General features: G+C 47.0%; 1 protein-coding gene across 1 annotated transcript in view; it reads right to left on the bottom strand.

Annotated features, from left to right (window-relative positions):
- tok (tolloid-like protein 1 tolkin) overlaps positions 1 to 18,777 on the bottom strand; it is a 746,482-nt gene that overhangs the window by 315,008 nt on the left and 412,697 nt on the right. Inside the window, exon 3 of the mRNA XM_075880185.1 lies at positions 14,465 to 14,589. Within this exon, the coding sequence (XP_075736300.1) occupies positions 14,465 to 14,589 (125 nt within the window). The remainder of the gene's footprint in view (positions 1 to 14,464; positions 14,590 to 18,777) is intronic.

The raw sequence follows: 18,777 nt of genomic DNA, 5'->3' as shown, positions 1-18,777 counted from the left end.
CCGAGCATCAGGGTGGAAGTCATGGAGACTAAGTTGGCAGTACTGGCAATTGCGGTAGACGTGACCTTCTTTGCCACAGTGGTAGCAGAGTGGACGGTTATCCGACGTACGCCACACGCTGGCCTTTGTGGCGTATTGTCGCGATCCAGACGGATGATAAGCGGGTGCACTCAGAAATCCTGAGGCGGGTGGCGGAGTCGACGAGGTGCCCTAAAATCGTTGGCTAGCCTGATACATTGTCCGCATAGTGGGATCAGGAACATTTGGTGCAGGAGATCGCAGGGCCGCCGCATAAGTCAGCACAGGGGCCTCAGGCCTTGTTGGTGCGAGTGGGGTGACCACCTGTCTGATGTAATTTCGAATTAAGTCTGCGAGAGCATTCACGGGTGATTGGGGTCCCGCTGTTTGGAGTTGGCGAAGCTCGTCCCACATGACGCTTCTTATGAACTCTGCGAGGGCTTGCCTTTCACTGTCAGCCCCGATAGAGCATGCAGCAGTGGTGACGTCGTGGCGTTCATACTGTGGCGACCGATGCTGGAGAGTATGCTCCATTGTGTTTGCCTCATTTATGAAGTCAGCCACAGTCGTCGGCGGGTTACGCACGAGTCCAGCAAAGAGCTGCTCTTTTACCCAACGCATTAAATGCCACACCTTCTTTTCCTGGGACATTGCAGGGTCGGCACGATTGAAGAGTCGGAGCATGTCCTCGACAAATATCAAAACTCTCCTAATTGTTAGGTCATGGCCTGCTTCGCTCCCTCCTTCCTTTCGGCACTGCGGCATGCATCGCGAAACTGTCGGCTGAACTCTTGCCACGTCGCAAAGGAACCGTCGTGATTCTCATACCACGTTTCGGCAGATTCTTCCAACGCAAAGTAAACTCCCCGCAGCTTGCGAGCTTCATCCTATTCGTTGATGCTGGCAACTCGATCGAAGTGGTCAAGCCAGTCATCAACATCGTTATAAATGTTTCCATGAAATGAGCGCGGTGTTTGCGGCGCATGAAAAACATGTGGAAGAAAAGAATAGGCTTCATTCGTTTGACTCGCCGTGTAGGAAGTCGAGGTTGCCATCCCGTCTTGAGAGAGAGGACCATATTCGGTAGATAGTCCTCGCAAGGGGCGACTGCTTCTTGCCGTGGGAGCTACTAGCTGTCTCAAAGTAGCTTGGTGAGTCGGTTGAAAATCTGGAGCCGAGGTGCATTTACTCTGCACCTCAACCAGTGCCACAAACGGAATAACAGAGACAGCCACGAATTGACGTCTTGCCCGCACCCAGACGAGGAAGCAATGTTCTCTTCTTTCTCTTTTTCCAAGCGATTTCACGCAACAGTTGATGGCCCATACCCATTTACCTGTCACAATATTCTATATACATGATCGCTGTAAAGGCGTCCTCGAATTGAAGTGCTGAGAAACAAGCGGACCAAACGCTGTCACCGTAGAATCATGCTCGACGCATGTACAGACTTCCATTCACTAAACTCTTCTCCTTTTTCACACTGCCTGTCTCAGCTGCTTCGAGAGTCGACCGTATCGGGCCTTATATGATTGCCAGTCATAAATGGCGCTGCCGTTATTCTCGCGGGAGACGGCTCGGTTCGCGCTGACGGCGTGATTAAAACGTCCATCAAACTTCATTTAGAACACGTCGCACCCATTTCAGCACACGGCGCCGTGCGGTGTCGCTGCACCATGATCGACAGCGAGGAGCAGCATATGACACACATGTATACATGGAGGGTCTAACTGCCACAAGCGCCGCTATTCGCTCTTTATTGCCGCGGCCTCACGATTGGCGCCTATAACAAGTATGTGATAACGTCGACGAATAATATTTACGGTTCGATAGGTCATGCACTGCTGCCTGTGCGATAGTTGAAAGCTAACACAACATACTCGGCAACAAACGACCACGATGGTTATATGTACAGATACATCATTAGTATCGTGTAGCCATGCATAAAATAAAAGAAAAAGTGAAGATGAACGACGTGATTAATGTGTAAAAAAAGAAAGCGCGAAAATTCGTACATAGCGGATTATTTCAGGCAAATTAGAGGCTCTTTGGCATGATCCTGAATTGTAAAACACTATGATTTTTATAGGTACACATGGACGATTTGTATGTCACGATATACGCCAACCCAGACCAGGGATATAGGGCTGCTAACATGGATCGAAAAATGAAAAAAAAAACTGTAGTGACAACTATGAGATAGATTATGTGAGTGCTCGCGCGCATGCCCCTATTCTCACGTAAATCTGAATGTGAATGCGTAATATTTACTCGTTTCGTTAATTCAGCACCTTCGGGGCTTGAAGGCGCTACAGGAGGGAGTGGGTAAGAGTATACATAATAAGAAAAAATAAGAGGGAACGAAAAAAATGCTGCTATGAGTAAACACCGCATTCAACAGCAGCCTTAAAAGCAGTGGCATTAGTCAATTGGGCAACAGAGGAAGATAGGTGGTTCCATTCATTCGAGATAGTGGGAATAAAAGGATCGTGAAAGAACTTGGTATCTGAAAAAACAATGTGTACTTTGTGGGGATGGTCGCATCTATATGACATGTAGTATTGTTTGGAAATATCTTGTTTTAGTTGCGTATTGTGGTAAATTTTATAAAGGAGAACAAGACGGGACACTTTCCTGCGCAAACAAATAAGTGCAAGGCCCAAAACATTTTTCAATATGACACACTAGATGTGCGTGCATATTCTGAGAGGATGAAATGTGCACTCCGATTTTCAACGGATTCTAAGGTTTAAACTAGTGTGTTGGTGCCGGGATTCCATACAGCGCTTGCATACTCGAGCTTAGGACGAACAAGGGTTTTATATAGAATGAGCTTAAGAGCAGAAGTAACCCTTGAAAAGGGTCTTCGTAGGTAGCCAAGAGTGTGATTAGCATTGTTAGTTACGTAGGTGACATGAGTGTGCCATGAGAGATTAGATGTAAATTTCACACCAAGGTACTTGCAGCATGAAACACTATCTAAGACACTATCGTTAATCAGATATTCGGGAACATCAATAGAGCTAGAGGTGCGAAAAACTCGCATTGCTTCGCATTTATTAGCGCTAAGTTGCATGTTCGATCTAGTGTACTAGCGAAAAACTTCATTAAAATCTTGTTGCAGAAAATGAGCGTCAGTATTGGTGCAGGCATTTCTATAAATAACACAGTCATCAGGAAGTAATTTATTTGATGATAGAAAATTATTAGGCAGGTCATTGATGTAAACAAGGAAAATAATAATATATAAGGTTCTACGCCAGTTAGGAGATGGCTTTGGAAATTTCGACCATCTGGTGTTCTATAACGCACACTGAGATCGTATCAGTACACGGGCATCAACCATTAAGCGTCCACCGAAATGTGACCGCTGTGGCCGGGATCAAACCCGTGACCTTCAGGCCACTGGCTGAGCACAGTGACCACTTATCCAAGATGGTGGACAATCTAGAGGCTTCCTCCATTTTGTGTAGGACCCACCCAACGAAATGAATATAGTAAGCAGGAAACAAGAATTCCAGCGTAAGATAACTGTAAGGGTTAACGTTTGAAAAAACGAAATCGCGAGACACCGATAGGCAGAAAAGCGAGTCCATCCTGCGGTGAAGGAATGGTAGCTTCTATGTGCTAGTGAAGAAGAACAAAGCGTCGCCCAAGCAAGACGACCCTTATAGAAGTCTCCTCCTGGAGGAAAGTATAAATACCCGTCGAGACACAAAATGTACCAGGGAAGTATGGACGTGAACGCGCGAAATGAGACAAGATAATGGTACGGTGGCTCCAGCAGCGAAAAGGCCTAGGCCCTTTTTTTATTTAACCCGACGAGGAGGCAGCAGGCATCCGATACATCTATTTGTTCGCCATATGTTTCACTGTTCTTTGAAATTGTGGGGATGGGGGGATGACGCCGTAAGCCTGCAGGTTTTTTTGTTATTTTGTGAGATTCCGCAATTTAATTTATAATGTTTCAGAAAAATGCGCAAAATAGAAAAAACATTTCGCTCAACAAAAAGAGCTGTCACTGAATACGTGCAGAACTGGTTTTCGCAGCTCAACTAAACGCCCTTTTGCAAGAATTTAAAAAACTTTGATGTCCTTTACTCTGCTTCCGAGAGACGACGCCATAGAAGAGAAAAATAAAATCCAGAAGCTTTCCTCCAGTAACCGTTCCGCATATGACTACAAACCACTCGACTGGCACATCTTCCTTGCATAACAGGGTCATGGCGCAATTAATCACTCATCGTTGTCGTCGATCATATATCCCGCGATTTTTCGCGTTGCTGCTGCGTATGCGCATATTTCATAGCAGTTGCGCGTGCGTAGTATTACACAAGCTGCCATGGTCCCTCCATTATATGGGCGTTTAGAGCTACCTACCAATTACAAACGACCGTACTAGAGCTTATGAGTGAAGCCGTTGGTCACCCACTGTGAGAGGAGTTACCTGTGTAGCTAGGCAGATTCAAATGCTGCGCTGCAATTGTGTACCATTGCAAGAGGTACCACACCATGTGAACTGCGTAACAGGTGCTCACTTAGAGATGTCCATCCCCTACAAATGGTTCAGTCATAATTTATCGTCATGAGAAACTCGCTCATGCCTTTCTTTATGCGCCGCCTAGCGCTGGTGTTTTTGTAGCCGAAATAGCAAGCCACGGGCTACCTGTGCCTATTTTTTGCCAAGATATGTCAAGAATGACTGCGTGGGCTTTGAGTTTCTAAATAAATAACTTCATATGCACAGTGTCAAACAGCTTATGCTTACGCAGAACTTAAATAAAGTTGCTTCTCACGCTCTCGGATCACAAAGCACAGCTGATCGCATTTTGGCAAACGTACGCACGTTTTTCAGGAAACATGCTCAAACAGTTTACAAGGGGATAAAGGCGGCTGGTTAAGTGTACGTTGTGACCATGTTGTTTATTCCGCGCAGGCCAGGTATTTTTGCACATTGCAGAAGGGTTGACAGGCGGGCTAGTTGGTGCAAATTCATAAAGAAATAATTGGAAGCGCAAACCTACGGGACACAAGAGAAGAGACTGCGCTTGTTTGTCTCTTCTCTTCTCTTCTCTTGTGTGTCCCGTTGGTTAGCGCTTCCAATTATTTCATTAAGAATTTTTGTACATCACTTACTCCATGGCGCCAGTCTGTTTCTTGTCTCAGTTCTTTTTTAGTTCTTCCATGTTCTTTGCGCCGAAAACATTCTTTTTTTATTTACTTTCCCCTAAGTCATACGCGGATGCGTACTGGATGACAGTGACATACGTATATATAGGCTACTATGCATACGACTCTTTCGCACATGGCAGCTCTGTAAACAGAAGCCCCTACTCACCGTCGACACCACGACGCCTGAAGACAGGAAAAAATAGGCGCAAGAACAGGAAGGTTAGCAAGTTCCTAGACGCCTGGGGCGTGTCGCATCCGTTATTTGGGGCGCAAAATTAAGGGCACTCCATTCACTTGAAGGCAATCAATGTCATCCGCAGGCCTCCGTTTTCAATGAAAAAATAATTTCGCTCGCACAGCAAAAAAGCTTCGCGATTGAAACAAAAGCTAATAGGTAATGCACTGCAGCGTACGCGGACAAAGAGAGACACACGTATCCCGAGGTAGATATCGGGAGAGGAGGGTTTCGGGATATGCGATGGCCAGCCATAAATGTTACAGGACCCAGGACAGCGTACAGACAAACGATATTTTGCCCCTCGCAGGCTTCCCCTTCGGGCAGATGCCACAGCAGCGGATAAAAATCACGTCATCAAGGAAACGATGCAATACACGCGCTTTATGTCGTGTACACGGCATCCGGTTCTAATTTGGCGCTCTACAATCGCCGGGAGAAGGGGCGGCCGGTGTGCTCATGAAGCGCCTCTCTTCTTTTTTTTTTTTTTGTTGGTTGATTCACTTCGCCTTTCTGGTCTCGTTTACGTGCACTCCACTTTAAGGCACTGTGTTCTGCCCCGCCGCGGTGGTCTAGTGGCTAAGGTACTCGGCTGCTGACCCGCAGGGCGCGGGTTCGAATCCCAGCTGCGGCGGCTGCATTTCCGATGGAGGCGGAAATGTTGTAGGCCCGTGTGCTCAGTTCAATGGAGTTATTGCACTCATCTGCAGAAAAAAAGTGTGTCAATTGGCTCATGCATAGAACCTCTACTCAGTGATCTACTATTGGCAAAAATGGGCAACAAAGTGCAGAACATGTTAGAGGGCACGCACGTCGTCAAAGTATTCAAATATGTGGATGATTTATTGGTTCTTCTCAATTGTATTCTTTCTATGTTCCACTCAATTGCGGCTCAATTGATAGGCGTGTTTGAAGTATACTTAAAGCCTCTTGTGTTGACACCTGAAATGCCCGAGAATGACAAGTTACGCTTTTTAGATTTAAAACTGTTGTTTAGCACACCGCATAATTATTGGTGTTACGAACAACGTGCGCAGGAATCTTTACTTCGTTTATCTTTGAAGTGGCTTTGAAAACAGGAAAAGGAAGAAAAAAGCGCAGTCCCGTTACTGCCTCTCTCAATGGAGGGCACCGCCTCAGTTATGCGCAGGGAAGGGGGGAATGGTCGTATCGCACACGCATTCGGTCATTCCTTTTTCTTCCGCTCACAGCGAGTTAGTAAAGCGAGGCACTGCACGGATTTGCCTTGAGAATACCTTGAACGACGATAGATATAGCGCGAGAACAAAACCACGACAAACTCAGTTGGAAGTTAGCGCACATGTCCGTTTTGTCTCTTTGTCGTCGTTCTGTTCTCACGCTATAACTATCGTTTGTGTGGTAGCGTTCGGCTATGTTGCAACGTAGCCAGGCATGATGGACGGTGAAGGTAGACTCAGGTTATGGAGTTTCAGGATGTAAAAGAGAACCAGCCCTCTCCACCACTTGCTAGTACGAGTTGAGCGCTGAGTCCGTGACGCGCGTTTTTAAAAGAGCGAACACAGGTCAAGCGATCAGCGATCCGAATCGAAGCAATCACGAGCACCAAAAACGGTCCTTGTCCTTGTGTTTTGCTGGCACCGCTGTTTGCACCCTATCTATTGTACAAAACTATTAATAAATAATAAAAATAATAAATACATAATGGTAAAAATAAAAAAACACATACACGATGAAAGGGTCTTTATATATGGTAAATACGATATGCTAAGTATTAAAACTGTGATCTCGGCCCATGAGGAACTAGGGTCGTTTCTTTTTTGCCTGCTGTAAAAAGCAACAACTTGGAAGCAGTGGTGCAAGCTGCTATACGGTAAGCAGGACCAGTGTAGAGATTACAAGTGGGCGCTGTCGCTGCTGACAAGTAAAGTTACTACAATGTGCGTGCAAATGCTCTGAAAAGGAGGGACAGAAGAAAACGAACTAAAATAAGGCGAGTGAGAGCCCTGACGCTCTTGAATTCAAGTATGGTCAGCACTCGAACCTCATTCGTGCCACCCTTAACCCGAACGGTAACGACAGTCCGCAGAAGGCCGTGGGACAACAAGCCGGTGAGTGAGAACGAGTCGAGAAAGCGGTGGGGAGTTCAAGAAGCCCGACGAGGAAGGCCACGCTGCGTGCTCTCGGTGGAGCGTTCGCTGTCCTGAAACTTATTACCGCGGAGCTCGATTCGCCTCGGAGCACGTAGCGACGCAGAGCCCTGTTTGGCACGGCTGACTTCAACCCGAGGACTCGCGTCGAGGGGCGGTGCGCCTCGTCCGTCGTCGACGACGTGCCCTCGTTCGCGCGCTCGCGTCCTGCCGCACTGATTGTGCGCAGTGCCACGAAAGCACAAATTGAACGTGAGACGACGGGGTTCCCGTTGGAGCGAAGAACTATTAGCCACGCGCCCGAAAACAGACCTTGCGACGATGACAGTGATTTACGGCGGTAAATAGCCAAGCACCACGTCTGGCCAAAGAGCACCCGAGTGGAATTTTCAATGGTGAAATTTCTTCCGGTAGTTCACGCTGTATAGAGTCCAAAAACTCAGTCACTGTGACATGTTAAAAACGTATATGTCACCATTGAATATGAAAATCTCTATGCTCCCCACCGGTCCAGGTTCGACTGTAGCCTCACTACAGTCGAGCCTGGACCGGTGGGTACACGGTGCGTGTACGCCAAGTGAAATCTCACAAAATACGTCGCGAATTGGCTATGGAGCGCAATCTTCTATACTGTGAATTTCTTCAGAATATCACAAAATGCTGCATGATCGCAGAAATGTCCGAACACAACAGCATGTGACCGGAGAACTGGGTGCAACGCACATATGCGTTCGTTCCGGTTAACTTTTACTTTTTCCGCGTATCACGGTCATTTAGGCTGTTCTTAGTGAGCAAAGGTGATATTTAAAGCAACAGAATAATTGTGAAGGTGTATTTTCGTATAGCAGTACTTTCGTATTCCAAAGGAGAAAGCGACAGGTGAACGTTGACATGTGGTATTGCTGGATGTTTCCTAGGTGGTAGAAATCTGAAACTCTTTACTTTCATGTGGTTTTGTTGAGATGAATAAAAGTAGGCAAACGTGTAGTTCACCCGCGGTGTGGCAGTCATGTGTCTTTGACATTTGCTTTTAAACACAAAGCGATACACTTGAATGAGACGGGAAACCACCCTCTCTTGAACACATTTAATCTACGCTGATGGGATTAGCGCTGTAGTGCATTACACTTCCTCTTTTTCGCGTTTTAGGTACCGCTGAGCTTAAACCGCTCGGTTCGACGTCGTTGTTTCGATTTCGAAAAATAACTTTCTGCGTGCTACAAAATATGCGCATGCGAAATAAATTGACACGGGTACATCTCACGGATCGCAGTAAAACAGAACGTTTTAAGGAAGCTTGAACGCAAGTGTGAAAATCTTCTGAAAGCTTGAAATTTCTTGGCTTCAACACTGTTGCCGAATCAGAGCGCCAACATTGTGCAGAAGCGCAGTAAACAAGCGTTTCGGTTTCACACAGAATTTGGCGGGACTGTCGGGCGTCGCTTATTAAATTGCGCCGTGGCCATTCGACTTTCTTCTTTACTAGAATTGAGTCACAGCTTTTCATCGCCCTTTCCCTTTTTTACGCTCCCAGCCGCTGAATGTCTAGTTACCATGCTCCTCTCGCTTCTGCAGTTGCATCGATCCGGATCGAACGACAAGAGAGGAAGTGGTAATAAAAAAGACCAAAGAGCACTAAATAATTCTTCCGAGGCCCTAATCTTCTTACTCTCGAAACCACGAGCGCGCGCTTGAGACTACGTACTCTGGCGGCTGTAAATTCTTTCGGCCACCGCAGAACCGCGGGCGCACTGCGTGCTGGCGCTCTCATTACCGGCACCTCGTCGTATACACACCCTCCTACCGCGACACCCTCCCGGCACGGTGCTCTGTATCTGCGACGACCGGCAGCAACTGCAGAGAACGGTGGCGTTCCTTTTCCTCCAATAGCTCTCTGTGGTGGACGACAGACAGTTCAAGTAGTGACGGCGACAGAACCCTTCCTTCGCTGTATTCGGACAGCCCCTTTCCCTCTCGGCGAAGACTGTAGACGCCGTCCGAGCCACACAACTCCCCAACGACCCTCCTGCAGCAGCCTCTTGTTTCCTTTTTATCTTCACCTTCTTGGCGGCATTGCTGCAGACAGCCTCACCTACTTTTCATCTGTGCGTCATTTGTCGCGCGCTCCGCCTCGTCATCCGCTTATCTCCCGCGAACAGGGTGGGCCACCGTGCACCGCAATATTTCTCGTCTCTCGTAACAGTCCCCCTTGCCTAATTTTCTTGCTTTGCAAGCCTGTTGGGTCGTCGACCAGGGGGCCAGTTTTGTGAAGCATTGCTGCCTTCGTCGCAACGCCACCACAACGCCGTTTGTAAGCGCAGCGGGTGAAGTTGTTCGAGCTCCGTGTGTCACTCCATGTTGTGAATTCCATATACTCCTCCCGTGTTTGTCGTCTGCACGCGCCCATCTTTAGTTACCCGAGTGAAGTGAGCTAGCTACACTTGACCGTCTGTAATGACGTCCCCAGAAGAACACCCAAAAGAACAGAAGAACGAGCAATAAATGTAAATTGAAGAGGGAAAAGTGGCCCGTGCAAACGTATGTGCATGTACATTGTGAGTAGACTGTGCGCTATGCTCGGGACGAGTGGCTTTGTTTTTTTATCCGTAAGAACCAAGTCAAAAAAAGCCAGGCAAGAAGCCTTTGCGTAGCATGCACAGCGCCGACACGCGAGAACAGAAACTCGAAAGGGGAACGTGGCAGCATCTTTTTCTGCCTCTCAGCTTCTCTTGTAGAAATCGTCCACGCCATGCTAAATAACGGAAGGCGTACCCTCCAAACAGGAAAATTAAACTACCCTCTGCCACGCAAGGCTCGAGAATGCGCAAAAACTCGTTATGTATACTATACCGGTTCACGCAACTATATAGCGCAGTGGGAATGGAGTGTGCGCGACTGGCTTCGGGCTAGGCCGGCCGCAGCTATACGGCCTTCTCGCCTTCTCTGTTCGGCAGCTGGGCCTCCACTCCATTGCGTATAGCGAATTAAGAATCGATGTCTGCAAGGAGCATGCTCCTTTGGGCCGGCGCATCAATGGTGGCTTGGACGCCCCGGCATTCGCACGAGCCGCGATCATTGTGCCGAGGTAGCGACGACGCGATCACTTTCAATTAATGGCCTGCCCAGCCAGCCGGCCCGGTGGCCGTCACTCCGTGCGGAGACGGGTTTATAGCTCGCCCCGCCGGGCGTTGCAAAGTTCCGATTGCGCACGAGTGCATTACTCTTCTCTTATGCATGCATCTATATGCAACATGTGGGCCTATGTATCTCTGTACCAGAGAAGAACGCAATGGCCAACTCAAGTTTCTTTGAAATACTGCACATAGAAACTACATTCGTAGAAACACAATCTGCTGAATGTGTTAGCACGCTATTCAAAGTAACGTTGTCTATTGTATTGATGACAGCCAACATATTTAGCGTGGTTATTTCTCGGCACGGCATGAATACGCTCTTCCTTATCAATATAGCCTGCCAATACTCATTTTATGGCAGCTCTAACTTTAATAGGCCTACGTAGAGCTCGAGCGTAAGAAATGCGTCTGCATAGAGCCCGTCAAGTAAAGTTAATGCCCCACATGCTGTTAGCCACATTGCAAATAGTACACCAATCATCAAGATTGTCTAAACTGTAAAAGTTTTAAACTATGCAAACAGAAAAACTTGAAGAAAAAATGGCCGAACATTCAGATCTGAGAAATTTGAATATAAATTAGAGTTTATCCTGAACGCAGTTTACTGAAATTCCTCGATTCCTCCTTAAAAGTGCAAAAGCCGTGTAGCCCGGTTCAATATAGGGTGCCTACTTCTGCCAGTAATATGAGACAACAACGAATCAATAATTGCTGGAATTTTCCCAATTTTATTGCATCAACGTTTCTAGCGTTGCCTTTGGAGTTGGTAAATAATGTGAGGAAACAATACGGGAAACACACAGTACATGCGTTGTAGAACAGTGGAAGCAATGCATATTCTAATTATAGATTGTTTCATTCTCCCCACCTCTCCACCTTACTGCAAACGCAACAACTGCTTCCAAGCCCGATGAAAGTCCGTAAAACTCACGGAGTCGGTCATACATTCCGCAAAGCTTTGTTATCGGAACAGCGCGTTTAATTAAAGTCCATAGTGTCGAAAATGACTTCGGATGTTTTTCATGTCTGCAAGGAGCAATCGTTCTATATGTCGAGGACGGTCATGAACGTTTTGATATAGCTGCACAAGCACACCCGGGTGAAGTTGTCCGGCCGTTTCCTCACAGTCATGGTTGTCGCAAGATGTTTATTGTAGGTCATGTGGCATAAATAGGAAATTCTGAGATGCCACACCCACCCTCAATTAGTCTCATAAGCCCATATATGTTCGCTGGATCCGGAAGAAATTGAACTCTCACCTTGCGTCCCGTTTTGTTCGCTTTAGCAATTGCCTCTGCACAGCGCAGTCAGCCGGTGTTAAACCTTTAAACTCTGTCTCCCCTTTTCATTACACGAGACACGTTTTTTTTTCGAAGTTTTAGGGCAAGTGACTTTCAGATGCAAAGAAAAATACGTCCTCGCCAAATCAGTATTTAAAGCCCGTTTCGAACCGAATGGGTCGCTGCTTATGCGCCACTTGCACTGTTGACGGAAAGTGACATGACACAGTAGAATACGTTCTCTCTCGCCTCACTTAGATACGTCACCGCCGGCGTGACAGTTCAAACAAACGAGGTCGTGAGCCTTCTGTACACCGTTTTAAATCGACTAGCTGTCAGTTGCTTGACGTAGATTTATCAACGCTGATTTGATGGATTGGTATGTGGGGTTTAACGTCCCAAAACCACGATCTCATTATGAGAGACGCCGTATTCGAGGGCTCCGGAAATTTCGACCACTTGGGGTTCTTTAACATGCACTCAAATCTGAGAACACGGGCCTCCAGCATATCCGCCTCCATCGGAAATGCAGCAGCCGCAGCCGTGATACGAACCCGCGACCTGCAGATCAGCAGCCGAGTACCTTAGCCACTAGACCACCGCGGCGGGGCGTAGATTTATCAGCGCAAAAGGGACAAAACGTCTAGGAAGAACACACACACACAGCGCTAAACTCATGACCGATTTATTATTTGGAACGCAGGGCCTTGTTGTAGGCACGCGTCAAAACAACCGAAAGATAACATGAAGAAAAGAAGCGGTGAAAGCCACGTGAGCACTGCTTGCCAAAAAGACATTCAACCGAAGCTAACCACGCAGTCTGAATTCCTACGCCACAAAGTATGCCCTCGATATGAAAGTGAAAATATATAACTGATCCCGAACCCGACTGAGGCAAACACAGTAAAGCCAGAGAAGTCAAGGGGGCTCACACACAAAACATAAAAAGAGACATAATACATTAAAAACTAAAATGAAACTTAAGAACAGTGTAAAACATGGACTAAAACTACTGAAAGGGTAGGTGCCGTAGGTCGCTCATTTACATATAAGAGAGGGAAATGGAAGACCTGCCTACACTTTTTTCACCCAGGCTCTGAACTTCGGCTGCCTTTAAAATCTATCGGTTTGTTTTCTTTGCCTCGGTAAGGCTATGCTACCCTCAGAATTTACTGTTTTAGCTAGGCATGGCAAAGAACTTGTAAGAAAGATCGTTGTAGCCCAAGCCATGAGTGCGGCACGGTATAAATCCTTCCCACGTTAAGAATAATTACGAAACTTGCCACAATAGAATATCCAGCATCACTTCAAGTCTATACCTTCTAGGTGTAGAGCATTCAGCAATGCTTTTATTATGTATACTTTGTGGAAGCCCTCGCAAGTTAGTTCTAGGCAAGTTTGAGGCACAACTTGGTGGCTCATAGATATTTTGAAGGGGTCCTCTGACACTTTTCATGACTTCATTATTTTACTTGCTTTTCGTAGTTGGTTGTGTACACTGACGGCTTAATAGATCAGTGCCACAAGAACGGCAGCGATAGAGCCAAGCAGCGCAAAGTTATTCAGCGTAGAGATACCAAAATACAGTGAAATAAATGCTTACCCTATACTCCATTTTCGCGAGCTCTCCTTATACTGCGTTTCTCTCGACTTCTGACGTAGAAAGGCTGCCCAATAAAATGAGCTGAAAGCCCTACCGCACAGTGAGCTCGCATGACATATTGCCTGTTACGTCCAGCGTATTAAGGACGGTGTTGCGATGGTAACAAACAATGTGGTACTTGAAGAGGGAACGACACGTGCGAAACTAGCCAGCTTACGAACGCTTCTTTTGTGTTTTGTAGCTTTACTTATCTTTATTTATGCAATGACGCAAATTTATCAACACTATTACATTTTTTTCTTTTCGTTTCTTCAAATACCAGCGCCCGGAGCGTCCCCAGCGCGCTAACTTCAGCACATGGCATTCGGCACATTCTTTGAATGCCTTTGCAGTTTTCAAGCTGGAAAAGTCGAAGAGCTTTACTTTCTGTCGCTTGAGTGAAAAATCAGGCTAATAAAAAATAAATCCAATAGTAATCCCTATTTTGTACCAATGCTACAATCACATTTGATTGATATGTGAGGTTTAACGTCCCAAAACCACCATATGATTATGAGAGACGCCGCAGTGGAAGGCTCCGGAAATTTCGACCACCTGGGGCTCTTTACCGTGCACCCAAATCTGAGCACACGGGCCTACAACATTTCCGCCTCCATCGGAAATGCAGCCGCCGCAGCTGTGATTCGATCCCGCGTCCTGCGGGTTAGCTGCCGTGTACCTTAGCCACTAGACCACCGCGGCGTGGCCCAGTTATGCAGTCGGCTCCGATGTTTTCAAGCGTTAGAAAGCCCCTTTAAGTTCTTAAAAATCATCGTTCATGCAGCGGCATCACGGCCGCGGTCTATAAGATCAATCGTTGCGTCGAGGAACAAAAAAAACGCCGAAAACCTCACCGCTGAAGTTGGACTCAATCTCATATGGGATGACGGCGTGGTCCCAGAGCCTCTCGGGCCTCGCAGTGGCGGCGCGGACTCGTCGGCGGTTCTTGCCCGCGCGCTCCCGGTGCCGATGTCGCCGCCTGCACGGGTGATGAAACATCTTTCGTATGAAATCGTTTGAATCAGCCCAAACAAAATTCGCGAAACTCAAAACAGGATTGTAACGGCCCGAATCTGGCCAAGTGGATAAAGCAAACCAGACGACAGCTTGGCCGACTCAGCATGCCCCATGATTCCTGCGGCCCGATCTGCAACGCCCCAATTCTTGTGAAGCCAGTCTCCAAGGAACGAATTCCCAAAACATCACTTTCTTGAGTGCGATTTTCTTTTAGTTAGCTGGCTGCGCTATAGAGACATGTCGCTCATTATTATTGAGAGAAATATTCACCTACAAATGTGTTTAGCGCAGGTCACTTTTGTGAATACGGGCTAAAAATTTCATCACAAAAGTCCAACTTGTTGTCAATGGGTTCACGTAAGCGTAGTTGTAGAGTATATTGCATACTACTGCTGCATCAATTTTTACTGACCCAAATCATCTATTGACGCTCCCTACTTATAATACCTTGATTGAGGTGTATGTAAACAGTCTTTCTTCGACGGGGTTAGTCGATACTATACAGTTCAAGTGTCCATAATGAGTGTTCATCTGTGTCGCCTACTCAAAAAAGTCCTGACGCCTGCTGCTACTAAAGCCACCTGTGTGCCTGATGGTGGAGCTGTGGCCATCTGTTGAATGTGTACCGCTTGTGTTAGCATTGCCAGCTGCCGTGTTACCGTTTTATTTGCGTTGCTCGAAAATTGCCCTCATGACCTGATCTGCGGGATGGACTTCCTATCGAGGCATTCTGCTCTGATTGACTGTCCCGCCAGTGCTCTCTGTCTATAGAACTTCCTCTTATTCCAGATTCTCGCCTCAAACTTGCGCATTGGCTCTACACCACTGACTTCCTCCAGATACCACCTAAAGATCTCACATTTGTGGAATTCGCAACAACCTTTCCCATGCTTAATGGTGATTATATCGTGACGCCCATACGTTATGTTCTCCTGACGCGTGACATCACAGGGCCACACTCCGTCGTAAGCATCGCTTCTAACCAAACACATTTACCTCTTATCAATTTCGGTCCTAAGAAGCAAGTGGAATCTCAATTAGTTTTGGTCGCCACGTTGAGACCCTTAGTACACGACCACATCACCAGTTTTGCGTCAGACGTATGTCCCGATCACCCATGTCACCCGCAGGATGCCACGTGCCTCGATGCGACCTTACGCTCCATGATCGCCCCGGACATCAAACCTTAGCAGTCAGCCGCGCAACGCCGCCGTTTGGCTTCATACCGCAGCATACTCGACATCGACAGCCGTCCACTCGGCCAGACTTCACTCGTAAGCCGCCGCATTAAGACAGCTGATCCTCTTTCCATTCACCGTCGACCATACCGGGTGTAATTTTGCACGGTATTCAAACCTCCTCGAGCCCTTTGACATCCCACATTGTACTTGTTAAATAGAAAGATGACACTTGGCGCTTCTGCATTGATTACTGCCATCTGAATAGAATCAAGAAAAAGGACGTTGACTCTTGGCCCCGAATCGATGACGCTCTCGATTGTCTCCACGATGCGCAATACTTTTCTTCAATAGAGCTACGTTCTGGCTATTCTCAGATTTCTGTCGACGAGAAAGACCAAGAGAATACGGCGTTTGTAACTCCCGGTGGCCCATATCAGTTCAAGGTTATGCCGTTTGGGCTATGCAACGCCCCAGCCACATTCGAGCTCATGATGGACTCTCTGCTACAAGGGTTCAAATGGTCAACATGTCTTTGTTATCTTGACGATATCGTTGTATATTCCCCAACATTTCAGACCCACCTTCAGCGTATGTCAGCTATTCTTCTACTTTAATCCTCTCACCCCTTCTCTCAGTGCAGGGTAGCAAACCGGACGTGCGTCTAAATGGCCTCTCTACCTTTCATTTCTTCCCTTCATCATCTTCCTCCTCCTGGACGTATTCTGCACTGCAGGCTTTCAATTAAACTCGTCGAAGTGCCACTTCGGACGCCAGCAAATTACGGTGTTGGGCCACCTTGTCGACGCATGAGGTGTGCAGCCGGACCAGGAAATAGTCGTGCAGTCACGAGTTTTCCCGTACCCCAGTCATTCAAAGACGTCCAGAGTTTTGTAGGACTTCGTTCTTATTTTAGATGATTCGTGAAATATTTGCCAACCATAGCTAGAGCGCTCACTGACCTTCTGAAGAAAGAAATGACATTTATGGGGGTAGCGCTCAAGTTGCCGCCTTTTCTCACCTCATCACACTCCTGTCAACTCCACCTATAATGGCCCACTTTGACCCCTCCGCTCCGACAGAAGTCCTAACCGATGCTAGTGGGCACGGGATCGGAGCCGTCCTAACCAGGCTTGCCACTGACTTTCGACAGAAATTTGCCAAATGATGAGCAAAATGCCGCCACAAGGCGCCATTTCTCTTCAAATTTCTCCAAAAATGTCGCCACTCTATGTACGCGTGGCGTGGTAATAAATACTCCTAATTTTATATAGAACCATTTAGTAGGGCACCATCTATAAACCCTAAATTATACTGACGTTCTTCAATACTAGACACATCACCCACTTTACCATGGGAGCACTATAGCTGAGAAGGGGCATGCATGCACAAGTAGCGTCCTTGAATGCTAGCGCAGAAGTAAATTCGTGATGGTTTCAGTTGTAGCGAATACAGGATGAAGCAGTCGCGGCAACAAGAGAGGGACACCGCGCATAGCCCTCCGGCAAATTTAGAGAATTTCGCTGTAGCGGAATTGTGAGTCCGATAATCGAAAGGACTTGACTACAAAACAACGGAAATAAATGCTAAAGTACTGCGTAACCGTCACAATGCCTGTACCAAGCTTTCTGTGTGGTCATGCTTACGCTATACGTTCGCCTCACAGCAGTTTCGGAAGGCTGCCCAAAGAATCCCGACTTTTTGGCCCACCCAAAAAGTATGTTATTGGGGACTTTTAGCTGACCAATTTTGCGCTCCGTTCCCCGTTCCGCTCAAACGTTCAACGTTGCCAGAGCGCAAAGGACGTTTTTTGCTTGAGCCGAGCGTCGTTCAGTAAACGCTATTGCGACGCCACCGGCATGAAACTTGTTTTAAAAGAAAATAAGCATAGTTCTTGTCTTGCAGCAAGCTAGAAAATTTTGTTGTAAAAGAGTGTGAATTCATCTACTGCTTGACGCATAAGCGTTTTTAAAATTTTTGTCATCTTCACTTGGAGCTGCACTACAATCGACGCCTTCAAGGCAGCCCAAACGCGTTTCAAACGCCCTGCCATGATGCAGCGCGTTCACCACGTTGTCTTGTAGCAAATCAAACTAAAAAGCTCATATGAATAAGTGGAATGGTGGCTGCTGTTAAATATTAAATTGTTTCTATTGTTATTTAAAGTCGCTTACTATTGAAGATTCGTGAAGTCTCTTTGACGGAAATACGAAAGAAACACGCTCCTTGATGGTCCCAAGTGTCATCTCTACATCAATTCAAGGAACACCACATCGCAGGCACGGACTCTCGAAGGGATTGGCTGCAACGGCTTTTCGGAAGAAGCACAGATCCTTGTGTGTCTTGAATTGCCGGCGGTGCTTGCGTTTTTGCCGAACAACCACCGTGTTTCCCGAGCAGCGCGGAGTGGCGGCACAGGAGGCTGCCGTTTTAGTCGTTTCTCTTCGCATCACTTGATCATTCGCTCACTACGAAGGTCTACTCAGACGCTCAGCGCCTCACTGTATAGCGCATGCGCAGTGGCGGGACCACCGACTAGCTGCGCAAAGCGAGAAGCAAGATGCGGTCAGCTAAAAGTCCCTAATAACAAATTTAAACTCTACGCACCAAATTAAGGGGTACTACAGCAGTGAAGTAGCCGACAAGCTATTCAGGACAGCTGGAGCTGTGGTCGGAACACGCATCATCACCTAGTCACTTCAGAAGTGGAACTCTGAAGAAGCTGAAAGCTCTTAAAGGCTCGAAGAAACGCAATATAACACCACCGCTTTGCGAAGCAGTACATTACATAAATTTTGCTGAGGGTTTGCTGACGCACACACCAGAGCCTCCAAGATCCTGGTGAATTAGGAGATACGCACGAAAAACAGGAGAAACGTAATAAATTGTGCCTTCTACAGGAGGGTCTAAAATTACCAAAAAAAGAATAAATGGTGTCACCCATGCTTTTCAAGACACTGAGTATACAATGC

The sequence above is a fragment of the Rhipicephalus microplus genome, chromosome X (genome assembly GCF_043290135.1).
Source record: "Rhipicephalus microplus isolate Deutch F79 chromosome X, USDA_Rmic, whole genome shotgun sequence".
NCBI classification, from domain to species: domain Eukaryota; kingdom Metazoa; phylum Arthropoda; class Arachnida; order Ixodida; family Ixodidae; genus Rhipicephalus; species Rhipicephalus microplus.
Note: the sequence above shows the minus strand (reverse complement) of the source record. Positions and strands in the feature narration are given on the sequence as shown.